Source organism: Babylonia areolata, chromosome 4, assembly GCF_041734735.1.
Source record: "Babylonia areolata isolate BAREFJ2019XMU chromosome 4, ASM4173473v1, whole genome shotgun sequence".
NCBI lineage: Eukaryota > Metazoa > Mollusca > Gastropoda > Neogastropoda > Buccinidae > Babylonia > Babylonia areolata.
Genome location: NC_134879.1, coordinates 8,789,874 through 8,807,309, shown reverse-complemented (window position 1 = coordinate 8,807,309; position 17,436 = coordinate 8,789,874). Strand labels below are relative to the sequence as shown.

Below are 17,436 nucleotides of genomic sequence, written 5' to 3'. Positions count from 1 at the left end.
CTCTGTCTGTCTGTCTGTCTGACTGTCTCTGTCTGTCTGTCTCTGTCTGACTGTCTCTGTCTGTCTGTCTGTCTCTGTCTGTCTGTCTCTGTCTGTCTGCTCTGTCTGTCTGACTGTCTCTGTCTGTCTGTCTGACTGTCTGACTGTCTCTGTCTGTCTCTGTCTGTCTGTCTGTCTGACTGTCCTCTGTCTGTCTCTGTCTGTCTGTCTGACTGTCTCTGTCTGTCTCTGTCTGTCTGTCTCTGTCTGTCTGTCTCTGTCTGTCTGTCTCTGTCTGTCTGTCTGACTGTCTCTGTCTGTCTGTCTGTCTCTGGTCTGACTGTCTCTGTCTGTCTGTCTGTCTCTGTCTGTCTGTCTGACTGTCTCTGTCTGTCTGTCTGTCTCTGTCTGTCTGTCTGACTGTCTCTGTCTGTCTGTCTCTGTCTGTCTGTCTATCTGTCTCTGTCTGTCTGACTCTCTCTGTTTGTCTGTCTGACTGTCTCTGTCTGTCTGTCTGTCTGTCTCTGTCTGTCTGACTGTCTCTGTCCTGTCTCTGTCTGTCTGTCTGTCTCTGTCTGTCTGTCTGACTGTCTCTGTCTGTCTGTCTCTGTCTGTCTGTCTGTCTCTGTCTGTCTGTCTCTTCCTCAACCACCTCACTTTCCCAGCCTTTGAATGTTGTTGTTGTTGTTGCTGCCCCGTCATCTGCCTGGTTTCAGTGGCATTATTCTCACGCCGATCATTCCTAGTCCCCCGTACATGGCCACACACGGTTTTGTCTGTCGCAGTCCCAGTGTCGGCGGTCCACACGGAATCATCGAGGTTAGGTCGCCAGGAGGCCGCACACCAAAGAAGATCCTGCAGAGTCACTTCAGTGGTGTTCAGTAGTGCCTGTTCTGATTTAACGTACTCAGGACACCACTTACTAAGCCCCCTACTGACAACAATAACTGCTTAGTCGCGGAACCAGGCAGAGTAAGCACATGCGCGCGCGCACACAAGTGTGTGGGGGTGGTGCGGGGTGGGGAAAGAGGGGGGGGGATTGAAGGAAGACAGCCACCCCGCCCTTCCAGCGAGGGTCTCCCATGAATCTGCCGATCCCGACGACCTTGACAGGACTCACCCAAAGCACGTACGTGGAGGGGGGTCGAAACTGGTCACCATGAGAGCAGGTGTGAAAGGCTACAGAAACTGGAACAATTTGTTTTCATATATTGATGATCAAAGTGGAGGAGGAGGCTGATGCTGCCAGGGACTACGTGACAAGGCTGTACTCTACGCTTCCTTCCATACTGATATTCCTGCATTAACCAGACCCGAGAGATACAGACACTTGCAGTGTTGGTCAGGAAATTTGAGCAACACACCCAAGACGCATCTGTGAGGTGGGTGATACTGGACTGTGTGGTCCCAGTCTCCCCATCTTAACCAATAGCACACTCATCTTTGGGTAGGAACCAGCCGCGGGCTGAAAAAAAAACAAACATCTCCGCTGGGAATCAAACCTACGTCCTCCCAGCCGTTAGTCCGAGACGCTAACCACCATGCCACGGTGAATTGTGCCTTTGAGACATTGTAGAATGTATAAGTTTTACTCATCAATCAGTGTATGTGTGTGTGTGTGTGTGTGTGTGTGTGTGTGTGTGTGTGTGTGTGTCCGCGCACGCGCATGCTTTCGTGGTGTATGTGAAAAATGTTTAGATCAATAAAGTGTGGCACATCTGCATTCTATTTGGTGTGTGTGTGTCTGTGTGTGCGTGAGTGTGTCTATGTGTGTGTCTGCGTGCGTGTGTGTGTGCGCGTGTGTGTGTGCCTGTGTATGTGTGTGCGTGTGTGTGTGTGTGTGTGTGTGTGTGTGTGTGTGTGTGTGTGTGTGTGTGTGCAGGGTTTTCTGCAGCAACACAGCAAGGAGCTGTCACCCTCTCAGCTGAAGACCATTCTGGACGCTCCACAGGCTGAAAATCCCTTGTTCCTGAATATCGCCCTAGCTGTGAGTTCTTGGTACACTCACCCACACAAGGCGCTCTCCGCTATAATCAAATTAGCCCAGATAGTCGGGACAGCAGTTACCTTGCCTCTTCTGCTGTTCTGATGGTCATAGCAGGACACACTGCCTATCATACGTATCTTTCACTTTGTTATAGTTCAGTACATTTGGATAATCATTGATTTGTTCATCATGTCCAGTTATCTTATTTCCTTTCATGTTAACGTTTCACACAAACCCGGTGTGGGCACCCCAGGCCAGATCAGCGCCTTGGAATAATGTGAAGGTCAAGCATCTGCTCCTCCCTTTCTTCAAGGAGATGTGGTTTAGCGTATATGGATCAGTCTGCACGCTTTGACACCTCCTTGAAAGTGGAATTGAAACCACGTGAAGATGGCCATAGCAGTGAGGTCTGTGTTTAGACTGGCTGTGGCCAGGGGGCAATGTGCCCGGCTGATAAGCGAGTGTGCACGGGTTTGAGTCCTGTATAAACCCCTACCCCCTCCACCGGTCCTTGAAGTGAGTGGTGGTCTGGGAGCCAGTCATTGTGTGACAAAATACAATGCAGTGCAGTGCAATACAACACAGTGCAATACAGGACAATACGATGTGATGCAATCCAATGCGAGACAAGAAAAATAATGTAATACAAGAAAACAATGTAATCCAATGTCACACGACACGACACGACACGACGCGACACGACACGACACGACACGACACGACACACCAAAGCAAAACACAACACAACACAACACAACACAGCACAACACAGCACAGCACAACACAGCACAGCACAGCACAGCACAGCACAGCACAGCACAGCACAGCACAGCACAGCACAGCACAGCACAGCACAATGAAGTGAAGTGATGTGCTGGTGCAGTGGCGTGTTGTGGGTTGCAGGAACTCTGTTCGTTCGGCAACTTCCGCATGTTGGACTCCAAGATCTCCAGCCTCGTTCAGTGCAGCAGGTAAGAACTTCACCTTCCTCTTCCGCTTCACCTTCCTCTTCACCTTCCTTTTCACCTTCCTCTTCACCTTCCTCTCCCTCTTCACCTTCCTCTTAACCTTCCTCTTCCTTTTCACCGTCTTCTTCGCCTTCCTCTTCCTTTTCCTCTTCCTCTTCACCTTCCTTTTCACCTTTCTCTTCATCTTCACCTTCCTCTTCCTCTTTACTTTCCTCTTCACCTTCCTCTTCCTTTTCCTCTTCCTCTTCCTCTTCTTCTTCACCTTCCTTTTCACCTTCAACTTCCTCTCCCTTTTCACCGCCCTCCTTCACCTTCCTTTTCACCTTCCTCTTCCTTTTAACCTTCCGTTTCCTCTTCACCTTCCTTTTCGCCTTCCTCTTCCTCTTCCTTTTCACCTTACTTTTCACCTTCCTCTTCCTTTTCACCTTACTTTTCACCTTCCTCCTCCTCTTCACCTTCCTCTTCTTCTTCACCTTCCTTTTCCTCTTCACCTTCCTTTTCACCTTCCTCTTCACCTTTCTCTTCCCCTTCACCTTCCTCTTCCTTTTCACCTTCTTCTTCACCCTCCTCTTCACCTTCCTCTTCTTCTTCACCTTCCTTTTCCTCTTCACCTTCCTCTTCACCTTCCTCTTCCTTTTCACCTTCCTCTTTCTTTCCACCTTCCTCTTCACCCTCCTCTTCACTTTCCTCTTCTTCTTCACCTTCCTTTTCACCTTCCTCTTCCTTTCCACTTTCCTCTTCACCTTCCTTTTCACTTTCCTCTTCTTCTTCACCTTCCTTTTCACTTTCCTCTTCCTTTTCACCTTCTTCTTCACCTTCCTTTTCACTTTCCTCTTCTTCACCTTCCTCTTCACCTTCCTTTTCACTTTCCTCTTCTTCACCTTCCTCTTCTTCTTCCTCTTCCCCTTCCTCTTCACCTTCCTCTTCTCCTTCCTCTTCACCTTCCTCTTCACCTTCCTCTTCTTCACCTTTCTCTTCACCTTCCTTTTCACTTTCCTCTTCTTCACCTTCCTCTTCCCCTTCCTCTTCACCTTCCTCTTCCCCTTCCTCTTCCTCTTCACCTTCCTCTTCTCCTTCCTCTTCACCTTCCTCTTCACCTTCCTGTTACCCTTCCTCTTCCTCTTCATGTCGTTGGTCGTGCTGCCTGGAGGAGTGGTAGTGGATGGTCAGATGGTTATGGTGGTGGTGGTGGTGGCTGTATTTGATGTAGGAATAGTAGTTGTAGTTGATGGTTGTGGCAGTGGTGGTGCTGCTGCCCAAATTTCACACTGAGAAATCTGCTTTGACACAATACAGTAAAATACAAAACAATATAGTACAATACAATACACTGCAATACATTACAATACAATATAATACAATTCAATGAACGCAACACAACACAATCCAATGCAACGCAACGCAACGTAACACAAGACAACACAACAAAATACAACACAACATAGCACAATACAAGCTTTCATGCGCTATACCCTGTCACTACATGTGACGGAGATGGTCAAAACGTTCCCAGAAGACATTCCATGTGACCATGTGATCCACAGCGTAGCGGAGCTGTTTGAGCAGTTCCTGGTGCGTCTGGAGGAGGACCACAATGGAGACTCTGGCTCCGCCAAGACCCTGATACAGCAGGTCAGTACCTCGGGTAGGTCACGGGTTTTCGTAGAATTGTCTGTCAATCACACACACAATACGTTTTACACAGCACGGGCCTGCAGTTGAAGTTAAAGATGTTCAAGGCCCCACACCGTTTTGTGGTTACCAGGGCAGTGAATTCATGTTCACCGTGTCCAGGGCAGAGTGTTGGAAGAAGAGGCCCAGTCCTCTCCTTCCGCCGTTCTGACCTTCCCCAGTCTTAGCCAGGTAGCCATTCACTCCACGACCACTCAGGAAAAGTTGAACAACTGAGGTCACACGTAGGATGTTGAACAGAAAGAGCAAAGAGCACAGCACGATGACTCGCTTCAGCAGAGATCGCGAGTGACGACCAGCGGACAGCCATCTCGCTCACCGCGCACTGGTGACTGAAACCTGATTGAATGACACAGGAAACGAGCGATGAGCGCGCAATGGCAGCAGTCAGTCGGCCCTACCATGGTCTGTAGTGGGTCGTGCCAACGACTCCGTGAGTTGGATCTCAGATGGGCGCTATATAGGTATCATTAACGTCACCATGCGGTGACTTTCAAGTGTAAACATGAGCAAAATTGATTTTGTTTATTTTCTGTTTGTTTGTTGTTGGTGATGTTGTTTTGCATAACCAACCTTTTTTTTTTTTTAATACACGCATAAAAATAAATTCCAGTGATGTGTTAATGGACATTATTCTGCTCGATCGACTTGGTGCATGTGATAGTATGACACTGCCAGGGTATCAGATTGGCGTAGTGTGTTTGTGTCTGATGTTTTTAAATCACTCAGTACGGCCAGGCCTCTCTTCTCCTCTACACAGACCCCTCGGATGTCCAGTGGGTGTCTGAATGACCCAACATTTAGCTTCCGTCGTCAGAACTGTGGTATTCTTTGTCAACATTCACCTCTTCAGTATAAGAGCCTTCCGTTTGCAAAATTTTGATGATGGTAGTTGGGGTGAAACGCTGTTAACGTTGTCTCTTTCGTCGTTCGTATGGAGAGAGTTAACACCTCGTGAGTTCTGATCTCTCTCTCTCTCTCTCTCTCTCTCTCTCTCTCTCTCTCTCTCTTGGAATTATCCCAAAGGTAAATGCTGTACAAAGCTACGACAGTCACCACTAATCGTCTGTCTGTGTGCATGTGTCACGTGTTTGTATGAGTGGTGTGTGTGTGTGTGTGTGTGTGTGTGTGTGTGTGTGTGTGTGTGTGTGTGTGTGTGACAGGTGATGAGCGGTCTGGCACTGGCCAAGAAGGGGCTGATGGAGTCGGAGATACAGGACATGATCAACATCCCCTCCGCGGCATGGTCCCCGCTCTATTTCGCCATCAAGGACTTCATCCTCGACCACTCTGGTCTCCTCAGGTGTGTCACTGTATTGCTTTGTTTTGCACACTGCATCGTGACCCCTTTACTGTCAGAATGGATTTTTTCCCATAGAATTTTGCCGGGGACAGAACGTTTGTTGCCGTGGGTTTCTTTTACGCGCATGCTGCACACGGGACCTCGCTTTATCATCTCAGCCGAATGACTAGCACCCAGACCACTGCTCACGGTCTTGTGGAGGTGGGTGGGACTCGAACCCGTGCACACTCCCTTCCTAGCCGAGCGCATTACCACGAAGCCACGGGACCACTGTGGTATGCTCAGGTTAGCGATCCCTGGACCATTGTGGTCTGTTCGTGTCGTGTCCTGAAGACTGGCATGCAGCTCTTCATAGCCAAGCATTGTACGATGTCTGTTCACAGTTCATTTACGAGATGTTTGTTGCTGTTTATCTATGTCAAATCCAAAACATACATGTCAGAAAAGTACTAACTAGGTTCAGGGTACGGATGTCACCATTGCAATGTCCTTTTCATAAACTTCAAAGTGTGGTCAAAACTGTCCATTTTGCAAAGAAAGATTGTATTGAAACCGAGCCCCATTTTCTTTGAATGTGCCATCGATTTGAAACCCTTTGTGTGATTGTCAGTCGTGTCCGACTATGACCACCAGAACAGCAGAGGAAGCATCTGCTGTCCTGATTATCTGGGCTAGAATTTGATTGTAGCGGAGAATGTCTTGCCCAAGTTGCATCCCAACTCTCTCGGCCAAGAGGGTTTTAGGACAGTCGGCGTTGGGGTGGTACCCAAAGGCCAACTACCCCCAAGGCTGCAGCACTAAGAGCCAGCGTAATCTTGCCTCCTAATTTCAGAGTCATAGTCCTTCACAAAAACAAAGCTATAAATGACTTCCCATTGCAGTGAGGAAACCATTGATCACACAGCTGTCACTTTGCTGTTGGCTCAACTGTAAGCTTCTGTCAGTCTGTCACATAAGCCAAGCGATGGGCCTGAAAAGCCTTACAGATGAAGCAGTTCCCAAATGTGTGTGTGATGGCAGACTGGCGTTCCAAGAGCTGAAGGAGGCGGTACACAAGCGGTACATGAGCACCAAGGCGGATAAGGACAAGTACCTCCGTCCTATGATCCACTACTTCCAGAACCAGAGAAAGGTCACTCTGACCTGTCTTGTCTGTTGTTGTACTGTCACCTGTTCCTCTTGCAGCGCCAAGTTTGTCAAAATTAACGTTAAGAATTCTCTTACGTTTACGCAAATTCCATAGACTTGAGAAAACTGCCAGCGCAAAGAGGAAAATTCTCGTCAAAAAACAAACTTTGTGCAACTCATATCATTCATTCAACCCAGCTATGGTTTGAAATATCATGTTTATGAAATGACGCTTTTTTTTGGACGTGTGTGTGTGCTTGTGTGTGTGTCTGTGTCTGTGTCTGTGTCTGTATATGTGTGTGCGTGGGTCTGTGTCTGTATCTGCGTGTGTGTGTGTGTGTGTGTGTGTGTGTGTGTGTGCATGCGTGCGTCTTTGTCATTGACACATTCCCTGTGTCTTGCCCCTTACTGTTGGTTGTAGTGCCATGTGTTGGTAATTTTGGTACTCCTCCCCCCATAGTTGTGTTTATTGTTAGCGCTATGAGCCCTGTGCTAAGGAGGTAGAGCACATTATACATACACATTATAAAAATGATCGTTATTATCATCATCATTGTCATCATCATCATCATTATCATTAATGTTATCATCATCATCAACACTATTATTATCATCTTCATTATCATTATCATCATCATTATTATCATCATCATGATCCTTAGTAGTAGTAGTAGTAGTAGTACCAGTAGTAGTAGAAGCAGCAGTAGTAGTTGTAGTACTTGCAGTAGCAGCAGCAGTAGCATCATCATCATCTTCTTCATCATCACCATCATCACCACCACCACCATCACCACCACCATTATCATCACCATCATCATCTTCTTCATCATCATGACCACCACCACCATCATCAGCATCACCATCATCACCATCACCATCATCAACATCAACATCACCATCATCACCATCACCATCATCACCATCACCATCATCAACATCACCATCATCAGCATCACCATCATCACCATCACCATCATCAACATCACCATCATCAACATCACCATCATCAGCATCACCATCATCACCATCACCATCATCAACATCACCATCATCAACATCACCATCATCACCATCACCACTATGATGTAACATCATCGCTGTCGTCGCTGCAGTCGTTCCCAGTGATGGTGGAGGTGGAGAGCGTGGCGGTGGGGCGGGTGGCCGCAGAGCTGACGTGGCTGCTGCGTTGCCTGGGCGACAAGGACGCTCTGGTGGATGTGCTGGCGGATGTCACTGTCTTCGCTCGTCTGTTCATGTAGGCCTCGATAGGCGTGCAGTGTTCTTGTTGTTAACACATGTGTGTGTGTGCGTGCATGCGTATGTGTGTGTGTGTGCGTGTGTGCCAATATGTGTATGCATCCACATTTGTATGTACTTATTTAATGTGCAAGCATATATCTGTATATGATTGTGTTCTTTAAAAAAAAAAATACATGCGTACACACACATGCACACACATACGCGCAATACTTTAAATAGGTACATAATTATAGATATATAGATGCAGCAATGTAGATAGATGGATGTAGATCGATCGATCGATTATAAGATAGGTAGACACTTCTTTTACTTCTTCGTTCGTGGGCTACAACTCCCACGTTCACCTGTGTGTACACGAGTGGGCTTCTACCTGTAGGACCGTTTTTACCCCGCCATGCAGGCAGCCATACTCAGTTTTCGGTGGTGTGCAGGCTGGGTATGTTCTTGTTTCCATAACCTACCGAACAATAACATGGATTACAGGATCTTTAACGTGCGTATTTGATCTTCTGCTTGCGAATACACACGAAGGAGGTTCAGGCACAAGCAGGTCTGCACATATGTTGACCTGGGAGATCGGAAAAATCTCTACCCTTTACCCACCAGGCGCCGTTACAGAGATTCGAACTTGGGACCCTCAGATTGAAACGCTTTAACCACTCGGCTATCCTGCCCGTCAGATAGATACATAGATAGATAGTCATAATTATATGTATACCTGTGTATATGTGGGAGAGAGAGAGAAGAGAGAGAGCACTTTATATATATTCATATATGTGTGTATGTGTGCTCGCGTTCGTGCATGCGTGCATGTGTGTGCACGTGCAGGGACGAGGAATACGAGCTGGTCGAGCTGTGGCAGAGCACGGGGTTGGGTCAGGAGGAGATCGTGACGCTGTACCTCAAGTCCATTGAGACACGGCGAAAACTCTACCTCCAGGAGGCCAGCAAGGACACCACGGATGCCCACCAAGTCATCGACGTCTTTGTCAGTGGTGGCTTTTCTTTCCTTTTCTCTGTGTGTGTGTGTGTGTGTGCTGTGCTCTGTGTGTGTGTGTGTGCTGTGCTCTGTGTGTGTGTGTGTGTGTGTGTGTGTGTGCTGTGTGTGTGTGTGTATGTGTGTGTGCGTGTGTGTGTGCTGTGCTCTGTGTGTGTGTGTGCTGTGCTCTGTGTGTGTGTGTGTGTGTGTGTGTGTGTGTGTGTGTGTGTGTGTGTGTGTGTGCTGTGTGTGTATGTGTGTGTGCGTGTTTGTGTGTGCTGTGCTCTGTGTGTGTGTGTGTGTATGCTCTGTCTGTGTGTGTGTGTGTGTGTGTGTGTATGCTGTGTTCTGTGTGTGTGTGTGTGTGCTGTGGGTGTGTGTGTATATATATGTGTGTGTGTGAGTGTGTTTCTCTGTGTGTGTTTGTGGAGGGGGAGGGGAGTTAACTGTGTGTTGGCAATGAAGCCGCTGTCTTGTATCATTAATTTTGTTTGTTTGTGTGTGTTAAATTCCCAAATGGATGAATAACGATGTATTGTATCGTAGTGTGTGTGTGTGTGTGTGTGTGTGTGTGTGTGTGTGTGTGTGTGCAGGTGTTGTCATACCTGGACGCCCTGACTTATTTCCTGGAGCTGAACCACTTCACCACTACTGTACAAGCCGTGCTCAAACAACGGCTGGCAATCCTGGTCTGTCTGTCTGTCCGTCTGTTTGTCTGTCTGTCCGCCATTCTCTCTCTCTCTCTCTCTCTCTCTCTCTCTCTCTCTCTCTCTCTCTTTCTCTCTCTTTCGCTCTCTCTGACACCCTTAGACGAGGGAAAATGACCAATAAATCATTCATTCATTCAATCATTTATTCTCTCTCTCTCTCTCTCTCTCTCTCTCTCTCTCTCTCTCTCTCTCTCTCTCTCTCTCTTTCCCTCTCCCCCCTCTCCCTCTCTCCCTCTCTCTCTCCCTCTCTCTCTGACACTCTTTAACGAGGGAAAATGACCAATAAATCATTCATTTATTCATTCTCTCTCTCTCTCTCTCTCTCTCTCTCTCTCTCTCTCTCTCTTTGTGAAATATCTTCTTTTTTCATTATTTTCTGTGTTCCTTTCATATTCTATAATGTGGGAGTTCTCTGTTAGATTTGTAAAGTTAACTTACTTATTCCATTCACTTTTGCATTTGTTTGTAGTCACGTATTTTTTTCTTTCCATTTATTTATTTTCTACGTGTTCATTGATATTTTTGAGAGTCCTTAGCACGGCCTTCCCACACACCTGAGTTCCCCCGACCTGCCCACTGGCCATCACTGACCGGCAATGTCGCCTTTAGTTCACTGCCATTTCGCCTTCCCAAAATCCTGATAATCAAACCAGCGCAGCTGTTGTTGATAATGATGATGACGACGGTGATGGCGACGACGACGATAAATATGATGACAACGACGGCGATGCTGCTGATGATGATGCTAATGATGATGATGACAACGACGAGATGATGATGATGATGGTGATAAAGACGACGACGATGATGAAGATGTTGATGATGATGGTGGTGATGAAGACGATGATGATGATGATGGTGGTGAGGGTTGTCCAGGAGAGGCTGAAAGGGAGCAAGATGAACGAGGACAGGCGGCAGAGGATGCTGGGCATGGTGAAGATCAAGCTGAGCTACATCTATGCCGGGCAGGGCAACTTCCCCCAGGCCCAGGGTCTGCTGGAGGCCGTACTGGATTACCGGAAACAGTGAGTCAGTCCTCTCCCCCTGCTGACAACAAACAGTCAGTCCTCTCCCTCTGCTGACAACAAACAGTCAGTCCTCTCCCCCTGCTGACAACAGTCAGTCAGTCCTCTCCCTCTGCTGACAACAGTCAGTCATTCCTCTCCCCTGCTGACAACAGTCAGTCAGTCCTCTCCCCTGCTGACAAGTCAGTCAGTCCTCTCCCCCTGCTGACAACAGTCAGTCCTCTCCCCCTGCTGACAACAAACAGTCAGTCCTCTCCCCCTGCTGACAACAAACAGTCAGTCCTCTCCCCCTGCTGACAACAAACAGTCAGTCCTCTCCCCCTGCTGACAACAGTCAGTCCTCTCCCCCTGCTGACAACAAACAGTCAGTCCTCTCCCCCTGCTGACAACAAACAGTCAGTCCTCTCCCCCTGCTGACAAGTCAGTCAGTCCTCTCCCCCTGCTGACAACAGTCAGTCAGTCCTCTCCCCCTGCTGACAACAGTGAGTCACTCCTCTCCCCCTGCTGACAACAGTCAGTCCTCTCCCTCTGCTGACAACAGTGAGTCACTCCTCTCCCCCTGCTGACAACAGTCAGTCCTCTCCCTCTGCTGACAACAAACAGTCAGTCCTCTCCCCCTGCTGACAACAAACAGTCAGTCCTCTCCCCCTGCTGACAACAGTCAGTCCTCTCCCCCTGCTGACAACAGTCAGTCCTCTCCCCCTGCTGACAACAAACAGTCAGTCCTCTCCCCCTGCTGACAACAGTCAGTCCTCTCCCCCTGCTGACAACAAACAGTCAGTCCTCTCCCCCTGCTGACAACAGTCAGTCCTCTCCCCCTGCTGACAACAAACAGTCAGTCCTCTCCCCCTGCTGACAACAGTCAGTCCTCTCCCCCTGCTGACAACAGTCAGTCAGTCCTCTCCCCCTGCTGACAACAAACAGTCAGTCCTCTCCCCCTCCTGACAACAATCAGTCAGTCCTCTCCCCCTGCTGACAACAAACAGTCAGTCCTCTCCCCCTGCTGGCAACAGTCAGTCAGTCCTCTCCCCCTGCTGACAACAGTCAGTCAGTCCTCTCCCCCTGCTGACAACAGTCAGTCCTCTCCCTCTGCTGACAACAGTCAGTCCTCTCCCCCTGCTGACAACAGTCAGTCAGTCCTCTCCCTCTGCTGACAACAATCAGTCAGTCCTCTCCCCCTGCTGACAACAGTCAGTCAGTCCTCTCCCCCTGCTGACAACAATCAGTCAGTCCTCTCCCCCTGCTGACAACAGACAGTCAGTCCTCTCCCCCTGCTGACAACAATCAGTCAGTCCTCTCCCCCTGCTGACAACAATCAGTCCTCTCCCCCTGCTGACAACAGTCAGTCAGTCCTCTCCCCCTGCTGACAACAGTCAGTCCTCTCCCCCTGCTGACAACAAACAGTCAGTCCTCTCCCCCTGCTGACAACAGTCAGTCCTCTCCCCCTGCTGACAACAGTCAGTCAGTCCTCTCCCCCTGCTGACAACAATCAGTCAGTCCTCTCCCCCTGCTGACAACAGTCAGTCAGTCCTCTCCCCCTGCTGACAACAAACAGTCAGTCCTCTCCCCCTGCTGACAACAGTCAGTCAGTCCTCTCCCCCTGCTGACAACAAACAGTCAGTCCTCTCCCCCTGCTGACAACAGTCAGTCAGTCCTCTCCCCCTGCTGACAACAGTCAGTCAGTCCTCTCCCCCTGCTGACAACAATCAGTCAGTCCTCTCCCCCTGCTGACAGCAGTCAGTCCTCTCCCCCTGCTGACAACAATCAGTCCTCTCCCCCTGCTGACAACAGTCAGTCAGTCCTCTCCCCCTGCTGACAAGTCAGTCAGTCCTCTCCCCCTGCTGACAACAAACAGTCAGTCCTCTCCCCCTGCTGACAACAAACAGTCAGTCCTCTCCCCCTGCTGACAACAATCAGTCAGTCCTCTCCCCCTGCTGACAACAATCAGTCCTCTCCCCCTGCTGACAACAATCAGTCAGTCCTCTCCCCCTGCTGACAACAATCAGTCAGTCCTCTCCCCCTGCTGACAACAGTCAGTCAGTCCTCTCCCCCTGCTGACAACAATCAGTCAGTCCTCTCCCCCTGCTGACAGCAGTCAGTCCTCTCCCCCTGCTGACAACAATCAGTCCTCTCCCCCTGCTGACAACAAACAGTCAGTCCTCTCCCCTGCTGACAACAAACAGTCAGTCCTCTCCCCCTGCTGACAACAATCAGTCAGTCCTCTCCCCCTGCTGACAACAATCAGTCCTCTCCCCCTGCTGACAACAATCAGTCAGTCCTCTCCCCCTGCTGACAACAATCAGTCAGTCCTCTCCCCCTGCTGACAACAGTCAGTCCTCTCCCCCTGCTGACAACAGTCAGTCAGTCCTCTCCCCCTGCTGACAACAGTCAGTCAGTCCTCTCCCCCTGCTGACAACAGTCAGTCCTCTCCCCCTGCTGACAACAAACAGTCAGTCCTCTCCCCCTGCTGACAACAGTCAGTCAGTCCTCTCCACCTGCTCACGTCCTGAGTCTTCTTCCCCAGATCTCGTCACGAGTCCGCCGCTCACACCTTTTGTCGGCGGGAAGATGTGGATCATGGCGGGTAAAGTGTAGTGGTGGTTGAGTGGTGATGATGATGATGATGATGATGATAGTGGTGGTGGTGGTGGTGGTGTTTCGACAGGTGGGTGGAGAGGAGCAAACACTGATGATGATGACGATGATGATGATGATAGTGGTGGTGGTGGTGTTTTACAGGTGAGTGGAGAGGAGCAAACGATGATGATGAGAGTGATGATGATGGTTACGGTGGTTGTGGTGGTGGCGGTGTTTTAGCAGGTGGGTGGAGAGGAGCAAATGGTGAGAGTGATGATGATGATGATGATGAGAGTGATGATGGTAAGTTACAGTGGCGGTGGGTGGAGATGAGCAAACGATTAGGGTGTTGATGATGATGATGATGAAAATGAAGACGAAGATCATGACGATGATTATGAGGAGGAAGAGGGTGATAATGATGAGGGTGATGATGATGATGATGATCATGGTGATGATGATGATGGTGATGAGGGTGGTGATGAGGGTGATGATGATGTTGATGATGATGATGATGGTGAAGATGATGATGATGATGAGGGTGGTGATGATGATGGTGATGAGGGTGGTGATGAGGGTGATGATGATGTTGATGATGATGATGATGGTGAAGATGATGATGATGATGATGATGAGGGTGGTGATGATGGTGATGAGAGTGATGATGGTGGTCACAGTGGCAGTGGGGGCGGTGTGATGACAGGTGGGTGGAGAGGAGCAAGGGGCCAGAAGCCCTGACAGCCATCAAGGATCTTGCAGGCTGCTACCACGCCATGGGACTGCTCTTCTCCAAGATGAACCAGATGGACCAGGTCACTGCCTTCCGCCCTCGCCTCCCTGCCCTCCTTTGCACCCGCACACCCTCCCCCTGATTCCTTACACACACACACTCTCTCTCTCTCTCTCTCTCTCTCTCTCTCTCTCTCTCTCTCTCTCTCTCTCTCTCTCTCTCTCTTTTACCTGCTCCTTTGTCGAAACAGTCTGCAGGGAGTGTGAAGGGTATGAAGTGTGTGTTGCAGGCAGTATGGTGTGTGTGTGTGTGTGTGTGTGTGTGTGTGTGTGTGTGCTGCAGGCAGCATGGTGGCACTATGATGTGTGTTTCTTGCAGCATGATGGCAGTATGAAGAGTGGCAGAAGCACTGTGGAGTGGTATTAGGTGTGTGTGCGGGCGGGCAGAATGATGTGTGTTGTGGGCAGTATGATATGTGTTGCTGACAGTATGATGTGTGTTGCGAACAGTATGATATGTGTTGTGGGCAGTATGATATGTGTTGTGGGCAGTATGATGTGTGTTGTGGGCAGTATATGTCTTGCTGACAGAATGATGTGTGTTGTGGGCAGTATATGTCTTGCTGACAGAATGATGTGTGTTGTGGGCAGTATGATATGTGTTGCTGACAGAATGATGTGTGTTGTGGGCAGTATGATATGTGTTGCTGACAGAATGATGTGTGTTGTGGGCAGTATGATATGTGTTGCTGACAGAATGATGTGTGTTGTGGGCAGTATGATATGTGTTGCTGACAGTATGATGTGTGTTGTGGGCAGTGTGATGTGTGTTGTGGGCAGTATGATATGTGTTGCTGACAGTATGATGTGTGTTGTGGGCAATATGATGTGTGTTGTGGGCAGTGTGATGTGTGTTGCAGGCAGTATGGTGTGTTTCGCAAACAGTATGATGGTACTATGATGTTTACCGCTGTAAGAATTATATGTGTATTGCAGGCAGTATGATGTGTGTATTGCAGGCAGTATGACGGCAGAATGATATGTATGCTGCAGGCAGTATGATGCAAGTATAATGTCACTGACAGCAGTGTAAGTTTCAGGCAGTATAAATAGTAGTGTGTGTGTGTGTGTGTGTTCGCGTGCGTGTGTGTGTGTGTGTGTGTGTGTCTGTATGTATCTGTGCGCGCGCGCGCGGCAGGCGGTGCACCACTACACGCAGTCGATGACGCTGCACGAGAAGCTGAACCGGCCAGTGGAGCTGGCGGACAGCATGAACAACCTGGGGGTCACCCTCATGAAGACTGGGGACTACTCCCGTGCTGCTCAGCTCTGCACCAAGGCCCTCAAGGTCAGCTGCTGGTGGTGGTGGTGGTGTACGTTGTTGGTGTTGTTGTCGTTGTTGACGTCGTAATTGTTGTTGTCGTCGTTATTGTTGGTGTTGTTGATGTTTTTCGTGTTTGTTGTTTGTTTATGGTTGTTTTTGTTGTTTTGTTGTTGTTGTTGTTGTTTTGTTTGGTTGTTTTTTGTTGTTGTTGTTTTTTTTTTGGGGGGGGGTGATTGTTGTCGTTGTGTGTGTGTGTGTGTGTGTGTGTGTGTGTGTGTGTGTGTGTGTGTTTCTTCACTGACAGAAAAAAAGTACGGAATAAATTTGTTTTTTTAAGTAATAATAACGATATCAAAAAGATAGAATGAGAGAGACATAACACTTGCTGGCACTACTTCATGACAATAATTCAGCGAGGTAGATTCTCGAAAGAGGACAACAATAATTGCTAAACAGCTAAATAAAACCCCAAAGAAAAGAATTGTCCTCCTCCTTTTCTCTACTTTCTCATTTTCGCCCATTGGTCTTCATCAGAAGAGCGTCTTGTCTGTGACGTATTGTCTATAAGTACGTCATCAACTACTTTTGACGTCAATAGCAATGTCACAAAGAAGAGTTGTCAACATTATGAAGTAATATCTTTTTAACTCTGGCAATAATATTAATAATATTAATAATAATATGATAATATAATAAATTCAAAAATTGAAAAGTAAATTAATATAAAAAATGAAAATAATAAATCGATAAATAATATTTTAAAAAACTAAAAAATATATAGAAAATAATAATAAAGAATAATAAAATAATTATGATAGCAATGATAGCAACGACAATAAACAGAAAATTCAGAATAATTACTCATATATCAAATTATCTTAACTATTGCCAGAGTTAACTTGTGCTAGACCATGTGTGTGCGTGTCTGTGTGTGTGTGTGTGTGTGCGCGCGCGCGCGATGTGTATGTGTGTGTGCGTGTGACTGAGTTTGTGTGTGTGTGTGTGTGTGTGTGGTCAGATCTACGAGGAGCAGTACTTCGGTCACCTGCCCCCTGTGATCGGAGTGATGACGGGCAACATCGCTGTGTGCTACCGGAACCTGGACCGTCTGGAGGAGAGCGAGGCTATGTACAAAAAGTAGGTCTGCTGAGTGTTGTCCTTAGTATTGTCATCATTATCACCATTTACACCTACTCTTGAAAATAAACCCTAGGCGTTTATAGATATTTAAATTTAAAAAAGCACACGTAAATATCAGAAAGGAAAAAAAAATGAACACAAGATGCAAAACATTAAGTTGTTCACACAGACACAGACACACACAGACACACACACACACACACGCACAGACACACACACACACACACACACACACACACACACACACACACACACACACACACACACACAAACACACAACACACACAAAAGCACAGAGAGAGAGACAAACACAAAACACAAAGCACACACAAGAGAACCCGCGCACGCACACACATGTTGTAGCACACAATCAAAAATACAACCTACAAACTCTGACACCCTCGAACTCACTGACTGACCGATAGTCATTTTAGTTCATACTGGAAAGGGATGAGCTGTTGAGAATTATTCAGGAGGGGAAAAGGTGGGTCTTCAGACTGGATTTGAAATATTGCAGCGAAGATGGGTGACGGAGAGGCTGAGGAAGTTGATTCCAAAGAATGGGGGATTGGATTGAAAAACTGAGTTTTGGTTCGAACGGGGGGATCATAAGCAAGCGCGTGTCAGAAGATCAT

The 17,436-nt window shown here is 48.1% G+C and overlaps 1 protein-coding gene across 2 annotated transcripts in view; it reads left to right on the top strand.

Annotated features, from left to right (window-relative positions):
- LOC143281558 (TPR repeat-containing protein DDB_G0287407-like) overlaps positions 1–17,436 on the top strand; it is a 47,968-nt gene that overhangs the window by 22,466 nt on the left and 8,066 nt on the right. For both annotated transcript variants that reach the window (XM_076586786.1, XM_076586785.1), the window contains exons 10-21: positions 1,862–1,966; positions 2,870–2,937; positions 4,479–4,566; positions 5,790–5,929; positions 6,950–7,061; positions 8,170–8,312; positions 9,146–9,305; positions 9,890–9,985; positions 10,883–11,031; positions 14,312–14,420; positions 15,536–15,685; positions 16,680–16,798. In XM_076586786.1, coding sequence (XP_076442901.1) covers positions 1,862–1,966; positions 2,870–2,937; positions 4,479–4,566; positions 5,790–5,929; positions 6,950–7,061; positions 8,170–8,312; positions 9,146–9,305; positions 9,890–9,985; positions 10,883–11,031; positions 14,312–14,420; positions 15,536–15,685; positions 16,680–16,798 — 1,439 coding nt within the window. The remainder of the gene's footprint in view (positions 1–1,861; positions 1,967–2,869; positions 2,938–4,478; positions 4,567–5,789; positions 5,930–6,949; positions 7,062–8,169; positions 8,313–9,145; positions 9,306–9,889; positions 9,986–10,882; positions 11,032–14,311; positions 14,421–15,535; positions 15,686–16,679; positions 16,799–17,436) is intronic.